The sequence below is a fragment of the Sorex fumeus genome, unplaced genomic scaffold (genome assembly GCF_029834395.1).
Source record: "Sorex fumeus unplaced genomic scaffold, SorFum_2.1 ptg000175l, whole genome shotgun sequence".
NCBI lineage: Eukaryota > Metazoa > Chordata > Mammalia > Eulipotyphla > Soricidae > Sorex > Sorex fumeus.
Genome location: NW_026606232.1, coordinates 1,179,861 through 1,206,998, shown reverse-complemented (window position 1 = coordinate 1,206,998; position 27,138 = coordinate 1,179,861). Strand labels below are relative to the sequence as shown.

General features: G+C 61.8%; 1 protein-coding gene across 1 annotated transcript in view; it reads left to right on the top strand.

Moving 5' to 3' along the window:
• The window catches only part of GMDS (GDP-mannose 4,6-dehydratase), a 453,738-nt gene that overhangs the window by 375,048 nt on the left and 51,552 nt on the right, over positions 1–27,138 (top strand). The window contains exon 9 of the mRNA XM_056107776.1: positions 9,732–9,828. Within this exon, the coding sequence (XP_055963751.1) occupies positions 9,732–9,828 (97 nt within the window). The remainder of the gene's footprint in view (positions 1–9,731; positions 9,829–27,138) is intronic.

Here is a 27,138-nt window from a genome sequence, read left to right as displayed (position 1 = left end):
CTCAGGGCTTGCTCCTAGCTCTGTGCTCAGGATCACGACGCCTGGCAGGGCCTGGGCGCCCCAGCGGTGCCGGGATCTGAACTCTCGCCAGCACCTTCCCCACTGGGTTCTCTGCCTGCCCCATTTTCTGACCCCTCCGTGCACCCTAGGGAGGCCCCGTGCCCTGTGCCCATGCCAGGGCCCCCTCCTGACCTTAAACCCCGGCACCCTGGCTGCTGGCCTCAGGGTCCCTAATGGCCGGGCTGGACCTGACGCCTTGCCCGTCTCTGGCAGTGAGTGCCACCGAGTCACCAGGGCTGTCCTGTCTCCTGTGTGGCAGGTTGGACACCAATGGCCCTGGGCTCGGGGTGACGCTGTTGGGTTGGGGCTGGTGGCTGGGGGCGGCGGGTGGGGTCACGGCAGCTTCCCCCAGGCTCTGCGCTCAGGGTCACCCTGGGCAGGGCTGGGGCCGCCCGACCAGGCGCAGGCCAAGGCAGCCTGGACGCGGGTACGAGCGCTTGGCCCAGACTCGCGTCTGCTGGGGATCTGGTTGGGATCAGCCGCCTGCTGCTTCTGGGCGCCCTCCACCCCGGGGGCCCTTTGTCCCTGCACCCCCTCCCCTGACTCTGGGTGGGTCGGACCCTTTCCAGTGAACACAGAGCTGTCGTGTCACTGCGCACTGGCCCCTGGGGGCCAGCATCGACGTCTGTCCTTCCCCCTGGCCTGTGACGGCACCGAGCCCCACGGGGAGTGAGTCTCCGTCGCCTTGGTCCTCCGGCAGGTCTGCTCTGAGCGCAGGAATGTCACGAGCGTCAGTTTCCCTTCTCTTCGTTTTTTGCCTTTTTTGGTTTTCTTTTGGGGGCACACCCGGTGATGCGCAGGCTTGCTCCTGGCTCTGTGCTCAGGGCTGACTCCCGGCTCTGTGCTCAGGGCTGACTCCCAGCTCAGTGCTCAGGACTCACTCCTGGCTCTGTGCTCAGGGCTGACTCCTGGCTCTGTGGGACTCAAGGGACCTTGTATGGTGCCAAGAATCGACCCTGGGTCAGCTGCCCGCAAAGACAAGGCACCCTCACCTGTGTACTGCCAGTCCATGTGCTTCAAAATAACCTCGGGGTCCAGAGTGCTGAGGCCTGTCTGGCTGCCGGGGTGTTTGCTCGCAGTGGGCTGGAAAGTGGCATCTGTGTCTGGGTTTAGGAGGTGGTTTGGGGAGGCAGAGCCCTGCGCCCTCCCCCACCCCCCACCCCCCACCAGAAGCCAGGATCCTGATGAGGTGAAAGGTCAGGTTTGGTCTTGTGCCAAGGTCCTGTTGGGCCATGCCACAGCCCCCGAGCGTTCTTCTAAGAAGCATCCTCGGTGGTCTGCCTGGAGGAGGTGACCGTTTGGGGGTCTGTTCTGGGCCCCGCCGTCTCGCTCAGCCCCACTCCCCCACGTAACGTGGAAAGGAAGGCCCTTTCCTCCCCGTCCAAGCCGTCGCCGCAGACGCCAAACAGGCAACTACATGTCCGGACTAATTTTCTGCCGTTAATCTTGTTACCTTTGGGGAAGCGAGTGGGAAGGATCACCTGCAACCGGGCGCGAGTCTCGGGGGGGTGCGGGGAGGTTGGGCCGGCCCCGGAGACGCCATCGGGGGTGGCTTTGCGTCCACACGCGTGCAGGGGCCCGGGAGGGTGCAGCTTGGTCCCGGCTGGGGTGGGTGGGAGGAGGGCCACTGGCAGCCTGGCCGGTGTCTGCAGTGGGCAGGATTCCCGCCAGGCGAGGGGATGGTGCTCCCTGGGCAGTGCTCCCTGCAGCGCACCCAGTGCTCGTTCCCTGTACCTCATTTGTAACGTTCACCTTTGACCCCCCTGCTCTGGAAGGTTCCGGTCCTTTCGTGCACGTTCCCTTCATGGGCTGGAGAGAGGCCCATGGGCGTCCATGCTTGTCCTGCAGGGGCTGACCCGGCCTCGCGCCCTGGCCTCACCGGGCCACCAGGGGCCAAGGCTGGACACCGCCGGGCGTGGCCCACTCCGACCCCCTGGTCACTCACGGCCTGTCTTCCCAGGTGGAGGCCCCCCAAGTTCTCACACCAGCCACCAGCCCCCCTGACTCCAGCTCCCACTTTGGTGGTGTGTCCGTGTGTCTGTCTGACGGGCTCAGGCCCCTGTGTGGCGTCCGTGTGTCCGTCTGACCTTGTGCCCACTCACAGTCCCTTCTTAGGTCCAGACTTGTCGGGTCCTTGGGGTTGTCGGCTTCTCGGGGCCCTTCCCATTGGCTTGGGGCGGGGCGTCACATGTCTGGCTGCGCGGTGGGTTCACGCCCTGCTGTGGGGGTCGGAGCTGGGGGTCTCAGGCCCGCGGCTGACCGGTGCATGTGGGCCTCACCAAGGCCTCCCGCCGGGCACGTCCTGCCCTTCCCCGTCCGTCGCGTTTCCAGAGCAGACTAGGAGGGCCTGGACCCTGCTCCAAGCCAAGGCCAGCGCTGGGCGCCGGCAGCCTGTGTCCATGGGCCCGTGAGCGCCGCGAGGGCGGGTGACTCCGCAGGCACTGGCCTTCCCAGTACAAGGCCCGACGGACAGCGAGCCTGGCCCGTCCTCTTGCCCGCCCGAGCTCTCCGGGGACACCTGGGACAACCTCGGCTCTCACTGGTCCACAGTCGCCGTCATGGCTGCCCATTGGCCAGTGGCCCAAGTTGCAAGCCTGCTGCGGCGGCCACCGAGCTGGGGGTGGCCGCAGGCACCGCAGCAGGGTGGGGCCGGCCTGGGCCGGGGAGTGCGGGGGGGCTCGAAGAGGAGCATCCGGGAGGGAGGGTGGCACCAGCAAGGGCAGAGGCAGGAGCCGCAGCCTCGAGTGGGCGAGAGGCAGGTGCCGAACTGGGCTAGACCAGCCCGACCGCATCCAGGCCCTCTTGGGAGCCGCCCCCGCCCCCCCCCCGCGCCCCCGCCCTGCGCCCCGGCCTGCCCCCTCCATGCCCACCTCCCCCGGGGGGGCCATGGGCACAGGGGGCACAGACGGCAGCGCCGCGGTATGTAGTAACCCGGGAGCTCACCCCTTCCCACCCCCTGCCGCCCTCGGGGAGACCCCCAGCCTGCCTGCCCTCTCCCCTCCTCCCGCCCCGTGAGACTCTCCACCCTGCCCTGACAAGGGGTACCGGCCACGGGACAGGGAAGAGAGGGCACGTGGGCCGGGCCATCCCCTGTGCCCCCAAACCTCACTGTGTCCCAAGAGACGGTGCAGGGGTGCGGCGGGGGGGGGCAGGCGTGTGCAGCTGCGCCCCTGCCGGCATCTCCAGGGGGGACCAGAGTGGGTTGTGGGGAGCCGGTGGTCCCCCGCGTCTGAGAACTCGGCCCCCTCTCGCCTCCCTCTGTGGCCGTGTGGCCGGGGCTTCAGCCCTCCTGCCCTCTCCAGAATCTTCCAGGCTTCCCTCCCTGTCCGTCCGTCTGTCTGCGGTTCCCGGCCCTCCCACCTGCCACCGCCTCCAGGCCCCTGCCCAGTACCCAGAGGTGCACCTGCCTCTCTCTCCTGCCCTCTCTCTCTCCATCTCTCCCTCTCTCTCTTTATCTCTCTGCCTCTCCCTCCCTCTCTCTCCCTCTCCATCTCTCTCTTCCTCTCCCTCTCTCTCACTGTCTCTCTCCATCTCTCCCTCCCTCTCCCCCATGGCGGATTCACCCCACTCTGCCCCACGTCCCCTCCCAGGTTCCTCCCTGCTGGCCTCCGTGATTGACGCCTCCTCCTGCCTCTCTGGGTAGACACCCTCGGCCACACAGACCCCCACCCCCTCCACCTCCTCCGCCCCCTCTTGACTTCAGCTCTCGGCCTCTGGTGCTTTTCTGGGACAAGGGGGTGGGTGAAGCCCACCGGATTCCACACACATCAGCCTCCCCCCGCCCGTTGCCCTGAGGGCGGGGAGGGGGGAGGAGAGGAGGGGCGCTCTGGAGGGCCTAGGGGAGGGCGAGCAGGGAGCCTGTGGTCAGTGTTTCACCACTCGCCGGAGCCCACACATTGCTCCCAGCTGTGGAGTCGTCCAGGCTCTTGGTTATCGTATCAGTCAAGACCTTCTAGAAACTTCTGGGACCTTCTAGACTGGCAGAGGATGAGCTCCCCTCCCCCCTTCCCCATGCGCTTCGAAGCCCTCGGAAGGTTTTCTGAGCTGCTCCTGACAACCTCTAAACGCCCCCTGAGTTTGGGGGTATGAAGAGCCAGTCCTGAGAGGGCTTCTGGGTTGGAAATGGCTGCGAGGGGCCCAGAGGGGCGCCCTGCGGAAGGGCTGCACTGACCCCTTGTCCACCGGCGTGTCTCCTCTGCGCCCCGTTCTCCGGCGGTCCCCGGCCCAAGCCCGACCAATGCGTTGCCACCCTCTCCCGCTCAACCGGTCACCAGTAACGTCTCCATGGTTAGACTTGTTAACTGTGTTTGGCATCTCGAATACGCCACGGGGAGCTTGCCAGGCTCTGTCGTGCGGGCGAGATCCTCTCGGTAGCTTGCCGGGCTCTCCGAGAGGGGCGGAGGAATCGAACCCGGGTCGGCCAAGTCGGCCGCGTGCAAGGCAAACGCCCTACCCGCTGGTGCCATCGCTCCAGCCCTGATTTATTGTAAAGAGGATTCTTTGCTGCGATTTCCCTGGGCTCTGCTGATCCTCTTCTGCTGACCCCTGGAGGCCAGCGGCTGACTTTCTCCTCCTGCTCGGCCGGCCCCAGCCCAGGGCTCGCCGCTCCCACGGGTGCCTCTGCCTCTGCTGAGGGTGGGTGTCCGAGCCCCCCTTCCCATCTGTGTCCCACCGCGCCCCTCAGCCTCCTGTCCCTCGTCTCCCAGCCTTGCCCTGAGCACGAGGCCAGCAACCTAAGCCGGCCGGTCCTTGCTCACTGTTGGGGGAGGGGGTGGGCCTCTGTTGTTATTTATCTGGTTTGGGTTTTGCACGTCTCCCCACCCCCCCCACCACACACACACACACACACACACACACACACACGAGCGTTCCCCCCCCCCCCCCATCCACCCAGCCTCTTGGTTTTCTGATCATGTTTCGGGGAGATATTCAGACCCACGGGCGTGCCGGGCCAGGGGGCTCTGGAAAGCTAAGGGGGAGATCTCGGGAGTCCTGGGCGGCTGGAGACCCCCCAGGCCAGCCCGGAGGCTTCTCCCTTGCAGCAGGGACCCCCCCCCACACACACACACACGTCCCTCCTCTGCTCCTAGGCCTCTGGGAAGGCTGGAGCATCTGTTCCTGCCCGCAGCCCGGCTTCTAAGGCGGGTCTCGAACCTCCCTGCTCGCAGCCTCGCCTCTGCCTGTCCTCAGAGGGGTCTGCGGGAAGGGCCAAGGGGTCCTGCTGCTGCGTCTGTCCAGGCGCGGCCGGGAAGGCTCCCCGCTGACCCCTCGGCTGCCACATCAGCCTCGATGAGGGAGGTTGGCTGAGGGCGCCTGTGTACACACACAAACACACACACTCACACACATGCACGAACACACATGCACGCACACGCACACTCACGCACTCACGTGCACGCACACACGTGCACACAGACTCGCATACACACGTGCGTACACATACACACATGCCCATTCACACGCATACACACACACACGCACGTTCACATGCACATAGGCTCACACACACATACTCACGCACACACACTCACACATGCACAGACACACAGACTCACATGCACACATGCTCACACGCATGCACACACTCGCATACACGCATGCACATTCACACATGCACAGTCTCTCTCTCACACACACACACACACACAGTCACACGGACACGCACACGCTCACATCCACACAGGCACTTCTCTGGCCCCAACCGCCTCCTGAGCTGGCGTAGGCGCGTGGCGCCGCTCTGGCTCCTTTAAGGGGTTCCCGTGACGGAGGCCGCATCTTCTCCCGGGCTCCTCTCCTTCCCTGGACCTCGGCAGCCAGCGCCGCTGCTCAGAGCCAGCCATACCGCGGCTTGTCAGGACAGGCCGGAGCTCCCTCTTGCTTCTTCGTACAAGCGTTTCGGGGACTGTCGCAACCGAGCGGGTCTGGCCCCCGGCCGAAGCCTCTGCCCGCGGCCCAGCTGCAGACCCAGGCTGATCCAAAAGGGCTTTGGGGCAGCTCGGCCTGTGCTCTGGGCCCACGGTCTGGGTCCAGCTGGTCATTCGGGCGGCGGCCAGCACGGGGCGGGTTGGGGCTGGCCCTTGGAGGCGCCTGCAGCCCTCGGCACTCCGTGGCCCGCACAGCAACCACATGCCGGCCCGGCCCAGGGCTAAGCCCGGGACTCCACAGCAGCTGGGCCGGCCCAGACAGGGAAAGCCCCGGCAGTGCGGGAAGGACGCGTATTCCTCCCCAGGAGGGCGAGGATGCTGCCAGGCAGGCACGGGCAACCCCTGCCTGCACACCCTGCCTGGGGCCCGCTGCCCGCAGGGATGGGAAGGGGCGTTGAGGAGAGAGGGAGGAGGAGGAGGAGGAGGAGGAGGAGGAGATGGCAGGAGGAAGAGCGTGCCAGAGTGGTGGCTGGGGGTGCCCGAGTGTGGGTACTGACAGCTTTCAGTGTCGAGGTTTGAGTCACCGGTGCCCAGAGTCCGTCTGCCCATGCGAGGACAGAGTGGGCGGCCGCTGGGCACTTGGCACCCTCGTGATCTGGACTTGGGTTCATCACGTGCCCCACTGCACTGGGAACGAGAAAACAGCGACATTATGAGCAGGTTTGGGATCCGAGCGGGAGTCCACGGGGAGGACGTTTGTTCTGCATGCAGCCCACCCAGGTTCGATCCCCGGCATCACTTAGAGGCCCCTGAGCCCTTCCAGGGGTGACCTCCGAGCACAGAGCCGAGAGAGAACGCCCCGAGCATCGCCTAGGTGTGGCCGCCCTCGCCCAACAAAGAAAACAGCAGGCGTTTTTATTAACCCTTTTGGCTTTCGTTGGAGATATTGTCGGGAATGGATTGTCCCTGTCTGCGTCTCTTTGCAGGTTTAAAAACGTGAATCGGGGAAAAATTAAAATAAGAGATAAGTCGCTTTTCATGAAGTTCTTCTCCCCAGAGAAGAGCTCCCCCGTTAAGCCATGGACTTTGGAAGTAGATGCATCTTTATCTCCTTATTTGTTTTTAATCGGAACTTCAAGGGTTGGAGAGACAGAGTAGGGTCGAGGCTCTTGCTTGGCAACGCAGCCAACCCAGGTTCGATCCCCGTCACCGTATTTGGTCCCCAAAGCACTGCCAGGACGGATCCCTCAACACGGAGCCAGGAGGAAGAACCAGGCGTTGCTGGGTGACCTCCAACGTCCTCCAATACTCTACACACACACACAGGCACACACGCACACACGCACACACACACACACTCGGGTGCGTGTGCACCTACTCCATTATTTTTTCTTTCTGTAGACATTAGCTAAGATTTGGTCCTTTTTTTTTTTTTTTTGCTTTTTGAGTCACACCCGGCGATGCTCAGGGGTTACTCCTGGCTCTGCACTGAAGAGTTACTCCTGGCAGTGCTCAGGGGACCATATGGGATGACGGGAATCGAACCCGGGTCGGCCGGGTGCAAGGCAAACGCCCTATCCGCTGTGCTATCTCTCCAGCCCCTAAGATTTGGTCTTTAACCACAAAAATATACGGGGTTCCTTGCTACTTTAGCACGTTTGGTTTCGTGTTGTTATTCTAAAGCATTCACGTACCGTTTCCACGTGAATTCTCGAGAAACGTAGCAAGCCGGCCATTCCGTGGCTTGAGATTCTCAGTCCTCCGTGGCCTAATCGGTCTCATCAACGGTAAGAAGCTCAGCCAGTAACGGAATGCCGAGCGCCCCTCTTTTGAATCACTTAAATGCTCAGGGGAGAGGCCGGTTGTGACATTCTGGGATGGTCAGGATCGCACACTGTCCTCCCATCGTTTATCGAGTTGTTCGAGTGGGCACCAGTAAAGTCTCCATCGTGAGACTTGTTGTTACTGTTCTTGGCATATGAATATGCCATGGGGAGCTTGCCAGGTTCTGCCGTGCAGGCGGGGTACTCTCTGCAGCTTGTCGGACTCTCTGAGAGGGGCGGAGGAATCGAACCCGAGCTGGCCGCGTGCAAGGCAAACGCCCTCCCCGCTGTTGCTATCGCTCCAGCCCGGGATGGTCACGCTGTTTCCTCTGGGCGAGGGATGGTTTTCACATTTGCTTGAGTGAATGGCCAGTGGCCACTTGAGCTTGTTTATAAACTCATCGTTCCTCCGGCAGTGAAACACGATCCCTCTGCTCAGGACAGCGCAGTGCAGATGATGGGTTGGAAAGAAAGCTTCCCGGGCCAACTCGATGTCCCTCACACCCCACTGAGACTCAAGGCTCGGGATGGAGCAGAGACTGGTACCCGTGAGTCACCTGGTCCTGTCCCTCCCCCGGGCCGCTCTGCTCCCTGCCGCGGCTTCTCCGGCCCAGGAACCCGAGAGGATTGTTGTGCTTGGGGATTCGTCTCCAGCTGATAAAGCAAACCCGTTCCTCAGGATCAGCAGTGCAGGCAGGCACTCCTTGGTTATTTCTGGCTTTGCCAAAAAGCTTCCTCCGTTCCAAAGGACTGGGACGTAGCTCTGGCGACCTTGGATGGGAAATTGGGTGGCAGAGGCTCAGAGACAAGCCTGGGATCCTCGTTTCTGCGAACCTCATCCCTGGGGGGGCTTCATTTTCCTTGGGACTCCCAGCGTGAGGCAGATGGGGAGCTCACGCGTCCCTCCTGGGCTCAGGGGGGCGGGGGCCCCGGGCCCAAGCTGGGGAGCCTTATCTGTTATCAGAGGTGGGTGTTTAAGGGAGGAAAAGGTGAGTCCAGATGGCAACGCCGCTGAGTCAGAGGAGGAAGGAGATAGTGTCCGACCCTCTCAGCAGGAAGCCAATCTCTTAGATCGGCTCTTGGGCGCATTTGACCAGCGGAGATTGATGAATGAGGCCAGCTGTCAGCTGTGGGCCGAGGGAGCTCGAGGATCCGGGGTGCGAGTGACTGATGAGGGTGTGAAGTGATTACAAAGTGGAATGCGTCAAACAACAACAACAGAACCCCAAGGGCTTTTTTTTTTCAATTTTTTAATGTAACACCGTAGATACAATTACAGACTTACACACTTTCGTAATTACGTTTCGGTCATACAGTGACCGAGTCCCCATCCCTCCCCCAGTGCCCATTCTCCATCACCAGTGTCCCCAGTGTCCCTCCCGCCGCCACCTCCCCCACCTGCCTCTGTGGCAGGCACCTTCTCTTTCGCTCTCTCTCCAAACCCCAAGTCTTAAAACTACAAATTTAAAACACGAGGAAGGAGAAGACATGGATGATAAATACTTGAGCCGATCGACTGAGGAACGAGAAGTTCCTGAAATCCCTGACGGTGGCCCCGTTCCTCGCCCTGGTGACTCTGAAGTTGGTCCTCTGAACCCAGCTTGCCCGCTCGATTGTATTTATTTTTATGTGTTGGTTTGGGGGGGCCACACCCAGCGGTACTCGGCGCTGACTCTGGGCTCACGGTGCTCAGGGATCACTCCTGGCAGGGCTCAGGGGACCATATGGGGTGCAGTGATCGAACCCAGGTCGGCCGCATGCAAGGCCAGCGCCCTGCCCGCTGGACTAGCTCTCGGGCTCCAGCTTGATTTTATTTCAGAAGGAGAGAGAGGGGATGTGGGGTGGAGGACTGGGGCCTTCCGCAGGGAGTCTAGAACGACGGCAGGAAGACACACGGCTGTTTCCCGTGGGCGCCAACACCCTGCAGGAGAGGGACTGGCCGGGCGAGTGGACAGTCGGAACTGACCGCTCCTCTTCTTTCCAGGTGGGAAGGAAAGAACGAGAATGAAGTGGGCAGGTGTAAAGAGACCGGCAAAGTGCACGTGACGGTCGACCTCAAGTACTACCGGCCCACGGAAGTGGTAAGGACCCGGCGGGGGTTGGGGGGTGGGGCGCGCCGGTGGGACCCCACCCCTCGGAGTGCTACGGCAGCGCTCGGAAATCCCATGAACATGCCTTGAGGGGAGTTGGCTCTGATCTGTTGGCTGGAAGCCCACACAGAATCCACAGCGTGTGGGGACTCGGGGGGACGCAGGCAGGAACGATGCGGCCACAGAAATGGGGCCACAGAAATGGGGGGCCGTCGAGCGCAGAGCCCAGCCCACTCTCTCCATTTGGGAGTTTGACTCTGACTTCCTGTGTGCTCACACACAGGCACTCACACGCCTCACACACGCACGCTCACAAGGCGCACGCCTCCATGGACACTCACACACATGCACTCACGCACATGTACTCACATGTACGCTCACATATGTACACTCCCACCTATATGCACATGTGTGTACACACACCTCACACATACACTCACACATGTGTGCTCTCACCCATCCGCTCAGTGCTTTCTCGCACATGTCCTCACCATGCACGCATGTGTGCTCCCACGTCCCTTTACACGTACACACGTTCCCAGTCTGTGTGCGCGTAGACATGCGTACACACATGCACTCACACGTACGTACACTGCACCACGCCGGTGCACCCACATGGATATGTGCACACACGGGTATTCACGTGTACACTCACAAGCCTTCACACACGTCTAGTCACAGTGCTCACGTGTGTGCTCACAGCACATTCCCGTATGTACGTGTACTTCACACATTCCCGGTGCACACGCGTGCGTGGTCATACACACGTGCACACCTGCAGCCTCGCCGCGGGGGTCTAGGGTGCAGTTCCCTTCCCCCACTCCCAAGTCCCCTGCCCTTGTGGGCTGTGTCGCCGCGGGGAGTGGGCTTGTCACTTCATCCTCCGCTTGTGAAGTTCGTCGTTTACGTGTCCTTTCTCCTGGGACCAGCCCTGGATTCTGGGCCTTCCCGGAGGCACATTAGACCCTTAATCTCAGCCGCTTTCCAGCCCTCCACCCTTCGCCCCTCCACCTTCGTTCCCTCCTGCCTCCGCCATCCTACTGGCTCTCCCTGCTCATACCACCTCCACCTGTGGCCTCCGTTGAGAGCTCGCGGTCTCGGACCAGGGGCGAGTGGCTGCCGCCTGCAGGCTGGGGCGGGCGGCCGAGGGGACGAGCTTCAGCGCCTGCGTGCAGCCATCCCACTGCTGCCTCTGTCTGGGCTTTAGAAGGGCGTGGCTGGGGGGCTGGAGTGATAGCACAGCGGGGAGGGCATTTGCCTTGCATGCAGTGGACCTGGGTTCGATTCCCAGCATCCCACAGGGTCCCTTGAGTACCTCCAGGAGTGAGTCCTGAGTGCATGAGCCAGGAGGAACCCCTGTGCATCGCCAGGTGTGACCCAAAAAGAAAAAAAAAAAAGAAAGAAAGAAAGAAAAGGAGGACGTGACTGGCATCACTGTGTACGGCCCGTATGTCCTCCCTCACCTGGCGTCATTGCGTGCGTCTGACATGCCCCCCTCAACCCGGCGTCCCCGCGTGCGTCTGACGTGGCCTCCCTCAGCCTGGTGTGTCCGTCGTGCCCCCCTCAACCTGGCATCGGATCCTCCCGCCGAAGGTCCCAGAACAGGACAGGGGGGCGTGGTCTTGTGTCTGCCGTGAGGCCAACAGCACCTTTGGGACCCGCTTCATCAACCCTGCGAACCAGATTTCCTCAGCATCTACGGTCAGGCCCCCTCAGGGCCTGCACCCCTCTGGAGAGGCATAACACCAATTGGAATGATAACACCCATCGCCTTCCTTTGTACCTGACAGTGGCCGCATGAGGAGCCATTAGTGTTCCTGGTGGGTCTCCCCTCTGTGGACCTCCTGGGGCTGTAGCAGGCAGCTGGGGACGGTGTGCGAGCCTCCTCCTCCTCCAGTGCTCACTGCTTCCCATTCGCCGTGGCCCCGCACACCCGGCCTCTTTGCTCCCGGCCACGGGCGGCCTGTGCTCAGTTGGGATGCTGTCCCGGGTCCCTCTCTGGTGGTGGCAAGTGCCCAGGGGAGCCCTGGGGCCTGGTGGGAAGGGGTCGCACGGTTCGTTCTCCTTGCTGTCAGCTGGCCGTGCTCAGTGAGTTGTGATGCTGACGTCATTCTGGTTGTGGCACTAGTGGGTGTAAGCTTCAGTGACACACACGCACACACACGTGTGCGCACACACACACACCAACTTCAGTGGCCACACTCTCCCCCTCACACACACATCTTCAGTGAGAGTGCGGTTATGTGATTTCCAAAGAGGGTGTACCCCTCACCTTGGTACACCCACAAATTTTTCATCTTGTGCTTGTCACCTTTAGTGATGTGCTCACACACTGCACACACATTTAGTGGCATTACTCTCTACCTCTCTCTCTCCCACACACACACACACACAGACATGCCATTAGTGGCATTGGCTTACACATGAACACAGCCAGCCACATTTGGTGGCAGTGTTCACACACACACACACACACACACACATCACACCCCATTAGTGGGATCGGCTTACCTGTAGACACAGACAGCCACCTTTAGTGACACTGTTCACACATATACACACCATTAGTGGCATTGGCTTACATGTAGACACAGACAGTCACCTTTAGTGGCAGTGCTCTCTCTCTCACACACACACACACACAACCACCTTTAATGATGGTGCTCAGAGGTACACGCATATACACACATGCCCACCTTTAGTGGTGGTGCTTCATACGGACACATGCCCATAATTAAGAGCAATACCCAGGCACACACATGCCCACCTTTTGTGGCAGTGCTTACACACACACACACACACACACACACACCTTAAATGATCCTGCTGATTCTTCCCATTGATCGAACCACTGGGGGAAAAAATCTTACCACTTGCTTCTGGAGCAAGTGAGGAGATCTTACCCTTTATGTTCAGGGCAGGGCACCAGCCGTCCAACCAGAGGTGGTTGGTGCTTGCATGCACCTCTTGGTTTTCTACCCCTAAATATCTGGATCTCCTTCCACCGTGTCAGGGCTTGGCTTGGGGATAGAGGGACTTGACCCTGCTAACTAGACTTTAAATTCCTCGTTGCCACTGAATCCCAGTGTTCACTGCGTGTGATGGTGACATTTCTGAGCCGTGTCCCCGACCTCCCGGCCTGCGTGTGTGCGGGGCTCTCGGGCCACTATCGGTGCAGTGGCGGGAGGCCGTGTCCCGCGTCGAGGCCCCGGGCAGACCGCCCAGGCTCCAGAACCCTCAATCACTGAGTGCGTGGCCACAGGCCAGCCACTTTCTTTCTCGGGGCCTCTATCCTGAGATTAATGGGATTAAAATGGGATTAGCACGATGACTTCTTTCAAAGAATCGTTGGATGATTAACAGAGCCAGGTATGCAAAATGCTTATTAGAACAGCGCCTGGACACTGAGTGTTGATGCTGTGGATGGCTTACGGAGCCGTCACTCGGGTACTTGCCAAACTCTGGGAGACCGTGAACGGACGCGACACGTGCCCACTGGCCCCTGGAGATGGTCACTATCGAGGTATGGGCTAGACTTCAATGTAGAAACATGGGGACGAGAATGATGTCCTCAGTGAGTTGTACCGATCAGCCGATTAGAAAGAAAGAACGGGGCGTGCTCCAGGATTCCAGAAACGTGCCTTTGGACCTCGACTTGCCTCTCTCTGCTTTATCTTCCTTCTCATCCCTCCTGATCCTCTTCCTGCGAAACCCAATAACTGCTAAATGGTTGCTAAATCCCGTGTAAGTCTGAGATGATTGATGTTATCCTACGACTTTCTTTAAAATAACCACAGAGATGTTTTCTTTTTGTTTGAGACCTTTTAACTTGGAAAACGCACAAGGTTCGGATTAATGAAGCAACCACCCTCTAAGTGCCAAATTGTTCACCGCACCAAATGGTCAACCCACTTGAAGAAAAAAGAAAAAAAAACACCAAGGGTTTTTTTTTTTTCAGAGAAACAAACCCACAAAAATCTCCACCCACCCACACCTTTTTTTTTTTTGCTCCCTACAGAGCATCGGGGCAAATGGTTTGAGGGATGGGGCATGGGGGGCGGGGGGAGACACCCATTCACAGACCAGCATTAAAACGGCATGTTGTTTCTCCTTTCTGTTGATGAAAATTCCTTGACTTCATTCCCATCAGATGGTGCAGATTCAGCTTGGTAGACCATTTGCCCTTCACATCCGTCTTCCTCGTCGATGCGTTTCGAATGCCGGGATGGGGAGGTGTTGTGATTGACGGAGTAGAGATGCAGTTCCCGCATACATTTTGTGGGGATCAGTAAATGCATTTGTGCGTATGGAGACACTTTTTTTTTTCTTTTTGCTTTTTGGATCACACCCAGCGATGCTCAGAGGTTATTCCTGGCTCTGCACTCAGGAATCACTCCTGGCGGTGCTCAGGGGACCATATGGGATGCTGGGGATCGAACCCGGGTCGGCCGCATGCAAGGCAAACACCCTACCCGCTGTGCTATCGCTCCAGCTCCAAGAGACACACTTTTGAGAATCCTGAGTCCAGGGTCTCAGCCCAGCAAAGCCCGGACTTCGGAGCGGCGTGTGCAGCTGGTGGAGACAGCGCCTTCTTTCAGCAGAGAGCGTGGCGGGGTGGCTCATCACACCCCTGCGTGTTTGCTGGCCCGCTGAGCTGCCCACTCCACACACGCTCCCTGATACTGTCCTGGAAGTGATGTGAAGTTAAACGGCCCGTGATTGCTGCCTCTCTCATCGCCACCACCCCCCCACCCCCCGTTTGCAATCGCGCTCAGTCAAACACTTCCCAGGCCCGCCCGGGAATCTGATCCGGCCCCGGCCACCGACATTCCAGGGGAAGCTTCTCCGGGCTCATCCTGGCTGGACATCGCCCCCGCCCTCCCTGCCCCTTCTCACCACCTCGCACCGGTCCCTCCCGGGCCAGGAAATTGGATGCTGGCGGGGCCTCACCTTCATGTGGCCAGCCCCAGAGCCTGGCCTGTCCCCAGGGGGTGGCCCCTGACCTCCCGTCCTCTGTGTGAGGGGCCCTGGTGGAGCCTGGTGGGCCGATGCCCATAGCTCAGATGCAGGAGTGGCCGGCCCAGCTGACCCTGCCCGGACCCAGCATCCTCCACGCCTGCCCCGTCCGCTCCCGGCTCAGGGAACGCGGACCCTCAACCCTCCCCCACGTGTCCTCTCTGGGCTGAGTCTGCAGATGCCTAACTCTGCTCTCTGGAGCCTGGGCAGACCTCCAGGTCAACCTCCTGAAGGCTCCCTCTGGGCCACCTCCTCCCTCTGACCCTCTGACCTCTTCCTCCTCCATCTGATCTCCCTGCCCTCCTCCCTCTGACCTTCCCTTCCTCTCCTCCCCCGACCTTCTCATCCTCCTCCCTTTGACTGTCCCATTCTCCCTTCTCTGACCTTCCCTCCCTCCTCTCTCTGACCTTCCTATCCTCCCCCCTCTGACCTTCTTGCCCTCACTCAGATCTTCCCACCCTCCTCCCTCTGACCTGCCCACCCTCCTCCCACTGACTCTCCCATTCTCCCCTTTCTGCTCTTCCCACCCTCCTCCCTCTGGCCTGCCCATCCTCCTCCCTCTGACTATCCCATTCTTCCCTTTCTGCCCTTCCCTCCCTCCTCCCTGTGGCTTCCCGCCCTCCTCCCTCTGACCTTCCTGTCCTAAGCACTATCACCTCCCTGGCAGCTCAGTGACGGCCCCTTGGCCGCGCTGCCCACACGGCCCTGCCTGCTCCCTTCCCCTCCAGCCCTGAGTCTGCGGCTCCTCAGTGAGTCCCCAGCGCCCGTGGACATTTCCTATGCTGACCCGGGGCTGCTGCCCTGCCGTCCCAGCTCCAGTGCTGTCCAGTCTAAGGAGCTGGCGGCCACGCCCACTTCCCTGTCCCCTCCGGCCCCCACGAGCCCTCCTGCTTTCCCACGAAAGCCCCTGGGACCAGGTTCAGATCTGAATGTGTCCCTGGGGCCCGAGAGACAGTGTCGGTGGTTCCCTGCAGGCGGCCCGAGGTTCAGTGCGTAGCGCTGCGGAGGGTCCCCCAAGGACCAGCCGGAGTGGCCCCTGAGCACAGACCCAGGACTGGCCCCTGAGCCCTGCCAGGTGTGAGGTCACTGACCCTTCCAACATCATTGTGACTGTCCCTAACTTTACTCAGAAACGCCTTTGGGGCTGGAAGATAGCAGAGCGGGTAGGGCATTTGCCTTGCATGTGGCGGACCCGGGTTCGATTCCCAGCATCCCATACTGTCCCCTGAGCACTGCCAGGAGTCATTCCTGAGTGCAGAGCCAGGAGTCATTCCTGTGTATCACTGGGTGTGACCCAAAAAGCAAAAAAAAAAAAAAAAAAACAGAAATACCTTTTGGGGGCCGGAGAGGTAGCAGAGTGGATAGGGCGTGGCCCACGGGCCTCCCGTGCTCCTCCTCGGCCCCAAGTGCTCACGGAGTGCAGAGCTGACCTCGGGAGTCCCAGGCATTCCAGGTGGGCTCCAGAAAGCATCACGGTAATACTCATCACAGAATAATAGTTTTCTAGTTTGCAAACATGGCATTTGTGGGACCAGGAGAGAGAGTAGCGGGCAGGGCCCTGGGCCCCGGGGGATTCCAGTGAAAGCCGGGGGCTCTGCTCTGGCCCCTCTAACTGCCCAGGTCATGCCTGCCCCAGTTTCCCGTCAGGGACCCCCCCAGATCCTGGGGACACTCGAGCCACTGCAGCACATCTCCATGGAGACCACCAAGGCCCGGGCCCAGGTTCAGTCACGGGGTGGCGCAGGCCCTGGGGGTCAGCATCGGGCCAGGCTCCCTGCGTCCTTCCCTCCCAATCCCACCACAGAAAGGCCGATTCTGCAAAGCCTTAAGTGGGCAGCTGCCCCGCCGGGCACACGGTGGGCTCCCGGACAGGCCCCTCAGACACGGTACCTGGCCTGTCTAGAGTGGACGGCCAGTCCATGGATGTGTGTGTGTGTGTGTGTGTGTGTGTGTGTGTGTGTGTGTGTGTAAGTAGCCTGAGGCCGCCTGGACAGTCCAAGCAGGTTTGACAGAGCACTCAGTGCTCCACAAAGCAGAGGCGAGAGAAACGGGGTCAGAGGTCAGAGGTCAGGCCTTCGACAGGAAGCAGGGGCAGGGGCAGGTTGGACGGTGACCTGTGGCAGCCTGGCCTAGAGCCTTGCGGGGGGGGGGGGGGGGGGAGGGGAAGCCTATGGCCCAGCTGGGCACCGGGAAGAGGCCGCGGGCACTGACCTGGCGCCCTTGGCCAGGACGGGCATCCGAGCAGGGCTGGAGCCGGATGTCTGGGCTCCGGGCTTGGTGGACGTGAGGACGCACCCCAGAGCCCGCTGGGCCCAAGGCACCTTCGGACTCCAGGACACACGTCCCAGAAGCGCGTGTCGCCCACATGCGCCTGGAAGCCCAGGGCCCTGGGTCCCGGCCCAGAGCCCGTCTTATGGTGGCGTGCAGGGGGCAGGCGGCCCCGCGTTCCGTGGAGCGTTTCAGAGTTTCAGCGGTGGGCAGAGACCTAATTTCGGGGGGGGTGGGTCCTGGAAGTCGGTGGCCCCCTCGTTTCAGAACCCTCCGAGATGAAAGGACTTCCCTAAGTATAGTGCTCTGCGTCCTATATTCCCGCTTTTTATTGCCTCCACCGCCCTTAATTACCTGCGTCCAGAGAGATCATTAGCTATCCGGAGACTTCAGAAAGGCGCCCGGGAGGACGGAGCCAGGGAAGCTTCCGGCCTTGTGTCGGGGACAAATCCTGCGGGAGCGGCAGCTGGGAGTCGGGGCTCCGCGCCACGGGGGCACCTTCGCTGCCGGGCCCGTGTTTGGGAGGACACAGGCGTCCCCCCTGCGCTGGCCACGCCAGTGCGGGACCACGGTCGCGCCACGCGGACACGCGTGTGTTCAGAGGTGCAGAACCTGCGCCATCCTCACTGCCGACGACGTGCCCGGCCCCTCCCCAGCCCCCACCCGGCCTAGGGTTCGGTTCCGTCCGGGCCCAGTCAGAGAGGTCGGCCGGGTCTGCACTGGGTCCATCCCCTCGGCACTGCGGCCTTCCCCCCAGGACCCCCTGGGGGCTTCTCGCGGCGGAACACGCTGTGCCGTCTCCAAGCGACACCTCCCTGCCACCCCCCCCCCCCCCCCGTGTCTGTCCTTGGGCGTTTGGGTGTCTCTCTCCCTGCTCCGGCCACGGTGCCAACATCGTCGTTTCCAGCGCGTGGTATTGTGTTTGGGGGGAAGATGCCAAGATCTGGAGCCACTGAGTCATCGGGAAGCTCTGCTCTCTGGGTGTGTGTGTGTGTGTGTGTGTGTGTGTGTGTGTGTTTCCTGAAACGGGCTATTCCTAAGTTCCCTGAGCGTCTTGGTTTTCCTGGCTTCTCGTGGGCTTCTTGGGAGGACGCCGTGAGCTGTACCTGGTCGAGGGGGGGGTTGTTGGAGGCACTTCTCAAGGCCAGCCACTGGGCTGTTGAGAGAGAGAGAGAGAGAGAGAAAGGGAGGGAGAGAAGGAGAGAGAGGGAGAGGCGGGGGCAGTGTCTGTGTGGTTTGGGACATGGGTGAGCACTGTACCTCGTTCGCTTTCTGAGACCCGCCCCTGAACTCCCAGAAATCGCCTTTTCAATGAATCGTGTATTTCGCGGTGGTTTTTCTTCCCACCTCTCAGACCCTGACCTCTTCCGAAAACTCTGACTTTCCTCCTCTTTACTTGGGGGTGGGGAGGGTGGCAGGGTTTCTTCTGGTGATTCTGAGGTTGTCGGGGCCACACCCTGGGGTGCCCAGGGCCCTCCTGACTGTGGCTGGAGACAGAGCACAGGACTGAGGCACCTGCCAAGCTTGCCTGCGACCCCGAGTCAGTCCCCGGTGCTGGCCCCTGGTCCCCCGAGGACCTCCAGGTGTGACTCCAAAACAATACGGCACTGTAGCACTGTCCTCCCGTTGTTCATCGATTTGCTCGAGCGGGCCCAGTAACGTCTCCATCGTGAGACTTGTTGTTACTGTGTTTGGCATATCGAATATGTCACGGGGAGCTTGCCAGGCTCTGCTGTGCGGGTGAGATACTCTCAGTAGCTTGCCGGGCTCTCCGAGAGGGGCGGAGGAATCGAACCTGGGTCGGCCGCGTGCAAGGCAAACGCCCTACTGCTGTGCTATCGCTTCAACCCAAACAATACGAAAATATTGAAAATAAAAAACAAAATTTCTCAGGCAGGAACCCAGGCAGGCGCGGAGCTCTCAGGCCCGTGGCCCATGCCAGGTGATGGTGATGCCGGGTGGCCGGCCGGGGACTTCTGGGTGCTTCTCTCCCGTCTCGCCTGAGTGGGCTGGAACTGAAGCTGGTATAGGGCCAGGGGTCCTTTAGGACCGGGGGTCTGTGCGTTTCTGGAATGAGCCTGGCCTTGAGGGCGTCATCCCCGGGAATATCCGTCCCCTTCGGAACCCTCGTTTCACAGAAGCCCGTCCCTTGCCCTGCCGGGTCTGGAAGAGGCTGTTCCACGGGTGTGCTGCAGGACCCAGGGGCCGTGAGGGCGAGGAGAGCCAGTGCTGAGGCTCCCGGGCACTGCCAGGCACAGGGTAGGGACTGTCATCCAGGGCTGGGCGCTGCAGGCCGACCCCGAGAGACTGGACCCGTGCAACTGGGCACCCCAGGACCCAGGAGGGGGTTGGATTTGTGTGTGCACGCCCTTGCGTGTGTGCCCGTGAGTACACGTGGGCATGTGTGTGCGTGCCCGTGGACATATGTGTGTGCCCGTGGGTACCCATGTGCATGTGTGCGCACTCGCGAGTGCCTGTGGGCGTACATGTGCCCATGTATGTGTCCTTGAGCATGCCTATGTGTGCCTGTGTGTCCAGATGTGCTCCCGTGTGTGTTTCCAGGCGTGCCTGTATGACCACACATATGCCTGTGTGTTTTCACGTGTGCATGTCTGTGTGTTTACATGTGTGCATCTGCATGTTCGATGTGCGTGCCCCTGTGTGCCTGCATGTTTCTACATGTGTGCACCTGTGTGTCTGTGTGTGTGTGTGTCTGTGCGTGTCTGTGTGTGCTCGCCTGCTTTCTTGCGTGTGCACCCATGGAGTACCCTTGTGGGTGTGTTTGTGTGTGCGTGTGCCCGTGCGTGTCTGTGTGTACGTGTCTGTGTGTGCCCACCTGCTTTCCTGCGTGTGCGCCCGTGGAGTGCCCGTGTGTGTGTGCGTGTGTGTGCGCGCCCCGTGAGTGCCGCGTGTGGGCCGTGCCCATGCCTGCTGGGGTACTGATAAGGAATGCTGTCCCCATGATTCAGCACCTCCCACTGGCTGGCCGGGAGGTGGGCGGCTGTGATACGGCCATTGTCTCCTCTCCCGTGGGGGCGGGCGGCCGTGGGCCCAGCACCGCCACAGGGAGGAGACGCTGAACAAACAGCGCCAGACGGCGGAGCCGCTGTGGGCGGCCGGTGGGTGCCGGGCGCGGCCGGGGCTCAGGGGCGCCCGTCGGTGAAACCAGGCTCGCCCCTGCGCTGGGCCGCGGTGCTCCCTCCCTCTGCACTGACTCACGTGCGACGGCGTCCGGCACCCGCACAGAGACCACGCGACACATCTGCTCCCCGTGGCCCCTGCCGTGCCGGGAAGCTGGCCCCTGGCCCGGCCCCAGCGGCCCAGTCCGCCTTACTGGAACCTTACTGGTTCCGGGCAGCCCGAGTTGGCGTCTGCGGCCAGGTGTGGCGCAGACACGCCGCCGTGAGACCCTGACTCCTCCCTGTGCCGGGGTCTGTGCCCGGCTCCCGCTGCAGCCCACCCTCTTGGCCTGAGTCTGGGAGGGGCGGTGAGGAGAGGAAGCGAGTCGGGGGCTAGTGACCGCAGGGCAAGGGCCAGGCCAAGGCACGGGGAGCTGCCATTGCAGCCACCGTGCTACAAAACTCTCTTGTCAACTCAAGCCCCTGCCCTGCCCGGCGTCAGCTGGAGGAAGCCTGTCACGTCTCCGAGGGGTAGGCGGTGAGGAATGAGAACCAGTGTGTGGGGGACCCGCGGTTCCATCCCCATCCCACCCCCAGCAGGCCAGCTGGGGAGAGCCGTGCACCGGGTGAGCCGGGAAGTGGCCGGGCACTGTCCCCAGAGCTGTAGGCGGGGGCCCTCTGCCTCGGTGCAAGCCAGGTGGTGGGTTTCCCCCTTGTCGTCACCACCCCCCCCCCCCCCAGCAGTCCCGTTTTCTGCCAGGGGAGAGATCAGCCCCCGTACCGGGTCAGAACTTGCCTCCCGGCATCCTCGGAGCAGGTCCAGACCCGCCCTGGCTCCCTGGGATGAGACGCAGCGGGCAGTGTTCTCTGCCCCCCTCGTGCGTGGTGTCCACGTCTGGGTGAGGGACACTTTGGAAGAGCCGTTTCCGGGGCTCTGGGCTTTCCTTGAGCCAGCCCGGGTGTCCCTCTGGGTCAGCGTGGCCCAAGTGTGGTCGGGTCAGCCCAGCTGTCCCTGAGCCTCATTGCCAGTCCGTTCTGCATGGCTGCAGGTGGACAGGGACCAAGGAAGGTGCCAGGTCCGGCTTTGCTGCCTTGCCTGGCCACAGGACCTTTGCACAAGCTTTGGTTCACCCCAGGAGTTCCTCCAGTGCCCTTCAGGCCTTCCTGGGCAGGACTGTCCTCACCCAGTTGCCCCCCAGTGCCCTGCAGGCCCCTGTGATCCCCCAGGAGGAAGTGTGGCCCTCCCGGGCCAGCTGTGACACCCAGGGAACAGTGCAGCCCAGGGGAGTCAGTGTCTCTGTGTTTACTCGTAACCTCTTTCTTTGTGCTGTGGAATAAACGGCAACTGATCACCAACCAGCCGGACCCACTTTGTTTGATGCCAAGGTAGCTCACCGCTTGCCCTGGGTCCATCCAGTCCCTCGTCAGGACCCTGCTTTTGGGGTGCTAGGAAGTGAGGGCAGCTGAGGCTTAAGTCGAGAGCGCAGATGTCCAGGAGGTAACATTATCTGGAGTCAGTTGACTCCCAAGTTACAAAAGCATGACATTCACACTCTTCTTGTGTCCATACAAAAATGACTTTGCTCTGAATTAACTCTGCGAAGGACTTAAGGAGAAGAGGAAAAGCAACATTTACAAGTGAACAGAGTCTGCTTAGGAGATAAAGGGGGTTGGCAGATTGGGGAAGCAGAGCACCAAGAAAGAGGTGACAGATATGCACAGGGGAATGGGAGCACTGTGATGGGAGTGACCCAATAAACCTAAGCTCCCCGTGGCAAGGCAGAAAGGACAAACCAGCGTTATCCCACAACTGCCCACTAGGGTCAGTGGGCAGCGGGGACCCAGCGTCAGGAGTCGGTGCCCTTTGACCCCCACTCAGTGTGACCCCAGCACCCCCCAACGGAGAGGCCAGTGCTCAGCGCATCCGGGTCTGCCCAGCCCCGTCTTTGAAGAAGCCGCTGGCCAGAGTGGACGTCGCCACCCTGCGGGGAACCCCCCAAGGTCGGGCTCCGCGTGGTTCTCAGACCCGATACCCCCCCCTTGGTGTCTGGCCTCTGTGCCGGGCGAAGGCCAGGCGGCCACGGTAGGCCTGGGGGAGGGGCATCGGGCACAGAGATGCGGGCGGTGACCACCGAGAACGCTGGGCAGTGTGGGGGACTCCTCTCAGCCAGGCAAGGCCAGGAACCGCTCCTCTGCGGCCCCAGCTTTGGGGCCACCGTGCTCCTGTACAAAACGGGGGTCCCCTGGCCGGCGCAGTGACCACAACTGCTCTGGGAGCCTGAGGGCACCTACGATGGAGGGATCGGGACAACAGGAAAACAACGTTTCAAGCTCAGAGTGTTTCCGTGAAGGGAGCCTGGGCCGACGGGGCCCCCTGTCACCGGTGGGCGCGTGTGTTTGCTTTGTGCTGGTGACCGCGGCTGGCCGAGTCTCAGTCCCCGGACTGGGGGGTGCAGGCGGGCGGACCCCTGGGTCCCCCGGGTCCAGGTGCTGGTCTCTGTCCTGACCACACCCGAATTCCACCCCCCCCCCCACCCAGCCCGCCACAGAGAGCCCAGCTCTTGCCGCAGAGACACGGGAGCTAAGGATAACTCAGGAATCACACCCCGATCAGCTGCCCAACTCCCCTGCAGGTGTGGGGCGTGGCCGCCCGGCAGAGGCCCCAGAGCGCTATCTGGCCATCGATGGGGAAACTGGAGCAGCCGAGGCCGGGGACTTGCCCCAGGTCACGCCGCAAGGCCCTCAGGGTGGCCAGGCTGGTGGCGGCCCAGCTGGTTTGCAGGCCAGAGTCCCCCCGGGGCCCGTCCCGGCCTCCAGCGCGGTCACGCACCACCAGCTGTCCCCTTGGCCTTCGGGGACACCTGCTCACCACTGTCCCCCCGCCCAGCCCGGCTTGTGACCCGGTGGGGGGTGTGGCCCAGCAGACCACCCCCTCCTACTCGGGGACACTCCTGAGTGGGTTTGGGGATACCCTGCAGCAAATGCCCACCCTGGACGTGAGTCCCGGGGCTGCTCCTGCCCGGCTCCTCCTCCCTGACATGTGGGGCACAGGCCACCGGAGGAGCAGAAGAATGTTCTAGAAGAGGCCAGGGGAGACTCAGGGCCCAGGTGGAGCCCTGGGGCGGGGGTGGGGGGGAGGTTGCCGGGGTGGGGGGGAGCTGCACTTCTGGTCTTTGGGGAAGGGAACAAGCAGCGCTGGGAGGAAGGAGAGTGTCGGGTGGGGGGGGCCCTCAGGGCTCCCCACCTCCGTCCACAACCACTGGGGATGTGTCCAGCACACTTGCAGCCGCTGGCCTGCCCTTGCGGTGGCCTAGGGCTTCCCCGGGAAACAGCCTGGCTCTCCCTGCATCGAGTTAGAAAGATGCCTGTTGTTTGTGTGTGTGTGAATGTGTGTGTGAGTGTGTGTGTATGTGTGAGTGTGTGTGTATGTGTGTGTGTGTGTGTGTGTGTGCACGCACGCCTGAGGTGGACCTGGGGCCTCTTCTGTCCGTCCCCCTCGATGCTGACCCGCAAATCATCTTCCCACCTGTGGACAGCAGCGCAGGGACGCCTGGCAGCCCTGCCCTGTGCCTGGTCAGCGTTGGTCTGATGCGGGGGACCCCCTTCGGGGCGCAGCGGGTTCGCTGAGCACACAGGCCTAAGGTGCTGCCTGGCCCGTCAGAGCCGCTCCACGCGGCTACCCAGGAGGGCACCCAGAGTGCCCTGGACAGTGCCAGGCGCGGCGGCTGGAGGCCCGGATGCCAGGGGCAGCCTTCTGGGCACCCCTGCTGCCCAATTGGGCTGCCCCGCCTCCGAGCTCCCCACGGCGGGGTCTGCCCCACGCTTTGGCTCTGAGACCGTCTGACACCCCCCCCCCCCGCCCCCTTGGGCTTCCTCTGGTCCTTCTCGAAGCCCAGACCGGATCCTGGCCCGCCCCGGGCTCTGCAGCAGGCACCTACCTGGGCTCCAATTGCTGCTTCCTGCGTCTCCCTCCTGCCGCGCTATTTCGGGCACCTTAAGTATAGGGAAAGCCGTTCCCGCCAGACCCCGGCGTTCGTACGCATGGCAGGGGCCGGATTCATGGGCCCTCGGCCGCCCAGCAAGCGAGCGAGTGGGGGTGGCAGTGGAGTGAGTGAGCGCCTAAGTGCCCATGAGCAGAAGACCATCCTCGGGCGGCGGGGAGTATGGTCCTGCCGTGTGGTCACCCCAAAGCCCTTGCAGCGTCCACTTTCAGGGGCAGGTGCGGGGGGTGGCATTGGCCCCATCAGGCTGCCTCAGACCAGGGAGATGAGTCTCTCCTAGGAAGCCCCAGCACCACCCACCGGCTTGAAGGTGGAGGGTCCACACCTCCCATCTCCGTGCTCGGCGCATGCCCAGGGCTCATTGTCCCCTCCGGCCGTCCCCACCCGGAGCTCCGTGGCACCCAGCTTGTCCCTGCCCCGTCCCCACAGCCACCACCCCACCCGCCCTCTCCAGCACCCCAACTCTGACTGCACTCTGCCGGGCGGGCGCCTCTCCTGCATCACACACAAAGCAGTTCCCCTGCATCAAACACGGAAGTCGTTTTCAGCCCAGACTTGGAGCCTGTGAGTGGAAGCACAAAATGGATAAACAGAGGGCAGAAGCTGGTTTGGGTTTTTTTGTTTGTTTGTTTTTTTGTTTTTTGAGGGGCGGAGGGCAGGGAGGTTATTTACTCGGAAGCCTCCCCTATAGGAAGAATGCACAAGTGTCTCTTTCGGGGGCCGGAGAGATGGCTCAGTGGTCATGGGGCCCGGGGCTTGCTTTTGTAGCCTCCCACACCTGTTTCCAGAGCACCGCAGAGTGTGCCCCAATGGTGCCCCTCGCCACTTCTTGGGACACTCCATGCCTTCACACACACAACAACACACACACCCACACACACACACAGTGTCTTACAGAAGCAAAGGACCCTGGGGTGCCTTGGCTGAGCCCCGCCTGCGCCTGGACGTTGAGGGGAGGGAGATGCCACACTACCAGGGTGAGGGGACACGGCTGCTGGACACAGGCAGGGGGCATAGGGGTGCTGATCTGTCCTGGGTGTCCCTGTCCCGTCCCTCCCACGAGCCGCGTGCTTGGGGCAGGGCAGACGCTCTGGGTGTCCCGGTGAGTAGTAATCGTTCCCCACCTACCCCATCAGAGGAGCCCCACGGCCCCGTGGCCCCCCACGCCAGGGTCAGCCTGGTCTGCCCGAGGCTAGACTGTCAGGGGGCTCGGGCCTGGCGTTCTCATCCCTGACTCCCCGGGACTTCCTGCATTCCTCCTGCCCCTCCCGCCTCTCCCCTTCCCTGCTCAGCCTGGGCTCATTGGTGCCACCGCTGGGCACACACGCTGCCTTTTCCCTCCCCGGAGGAGCGGCTAGAGAGCTCCCGTCTCACCCCGGGCACCTGAGCCGGGGGGGTGGGGGTCTGAGCCCCCCACGTGGTTGGGGGGTTTCTACCCTCACTCTGCCCCGTCCCTGAAGACCTGCGCGTGGGGGAGGGAGACCCCAGAAACCCAGCTGCCCCGCACATCTTCCGCTCAGAATTCTTCCAGAATTCTCTCTAGACCCAGCGAGCAGGAAGGGGCACCTTAGCCGTTGCTTCCTAAGGAGATGTGGCCGTCTCACGAAAGAGGGGTCCCCGCCCCAGCCCCCCGCCACCTCTCACCCTGCATCCGAGCTCCCCAAGAGACAGAGGCACCCCAGTCCTTTGGCAGGGCACGGGCGTCCAAGTGTCTAGGAAGTGCCCACAGCCAGAGCCTGCAGCAGCGGGCTTGTTTGCGGAGGGACGCGAGTCCCGATCTCCAGGCAGGCCATGCGCAGTCACCCCCTCCAGTGGGGAGGCAGTTGGGGGCCCCTGGTTCTGCCTTCCTGGGTGCCTCGCGCCCGTCTGGGGGAATCGCATGTGGAGTTTCCGCCGCCCCATTTCTCTCCACATGCGGACACAGGGCTGCAGTGTGCCCGGCCTCTCAACTCCCGGGAGGCTGTTCTGGCAGGAGCCATGAGGCCCCGCCAGCAGCAGGCTCTGGGTGGCAGGGGGGCATGCTGGATCCAGGGGTACAGAGCGAGGAGGAGCTTTGAGCCACCGAACAGCGCTCACCTGTGGGCCCTCCCTGATGTCACCTGCCACTGGTCCCCTTACAGATGCCCCTGTTAGTCTGTCTTGCTCTTCACAGCACCTTCGCACTGGACCAGCTCCCAGGAAGTGCCTGCTGGAGTGGGCTCAGGTCAGGAGACTGCATCCTGCATGGAAGGGGTCTCCGTGTGGTGTGCGTGCGGCCGGGAGGGGGAGGCTTCCTCCCTTGGCGCTTGTGTGGCTTCCGTCTGGCTGGTGTCAGGCTTGGGGGACGCCCTCATAGTCGCCCAGAGCTTGAACCCTGACTCCAGGGCCGCTTTCCTTTCTGAGATGGTTCATCATTGAATCTTTTGCACGTGAATACCCTCCCCTCCTTGCTGGACCAGGGCCCCCTGCCGCTGCCTCTCCCTCCCCTCCTCTTCCTCCTCTTCCTCCTCTTCCTCCTCAACTTGTTCCTCTCCTTCCACCTCCTTCTCCTTCTCCCCCTCTTTCTCTTTGTATTTGCACACCAAGAATTTGCAGTGGGCATCTCTGCTCAGACAGGGTAAAGGACCCGTAACCTGTCATCCCATCTCTGAGCCGTTGTCCCAGAAACAGGATGCCCAGCACTTGCACAGAAGGCTTAAGAATCCTTTTTCTTCCCCCTTCCACCCCCAAAAAAAGACACTCCACAGAGATTCAGAAGCCTCACCCAAAATGAGTGTCCTCTGATCACAAGTGCAGGGAGGCAGCTTTGGGCAGATTGCCGGTGGTGGAGATGCAGGAACTGTGCTAAGCCATGAATGCTATTGTAAGATACAAAATAGCAAAGGAATGATCCCCCCAACACACACACACTTCTCTGC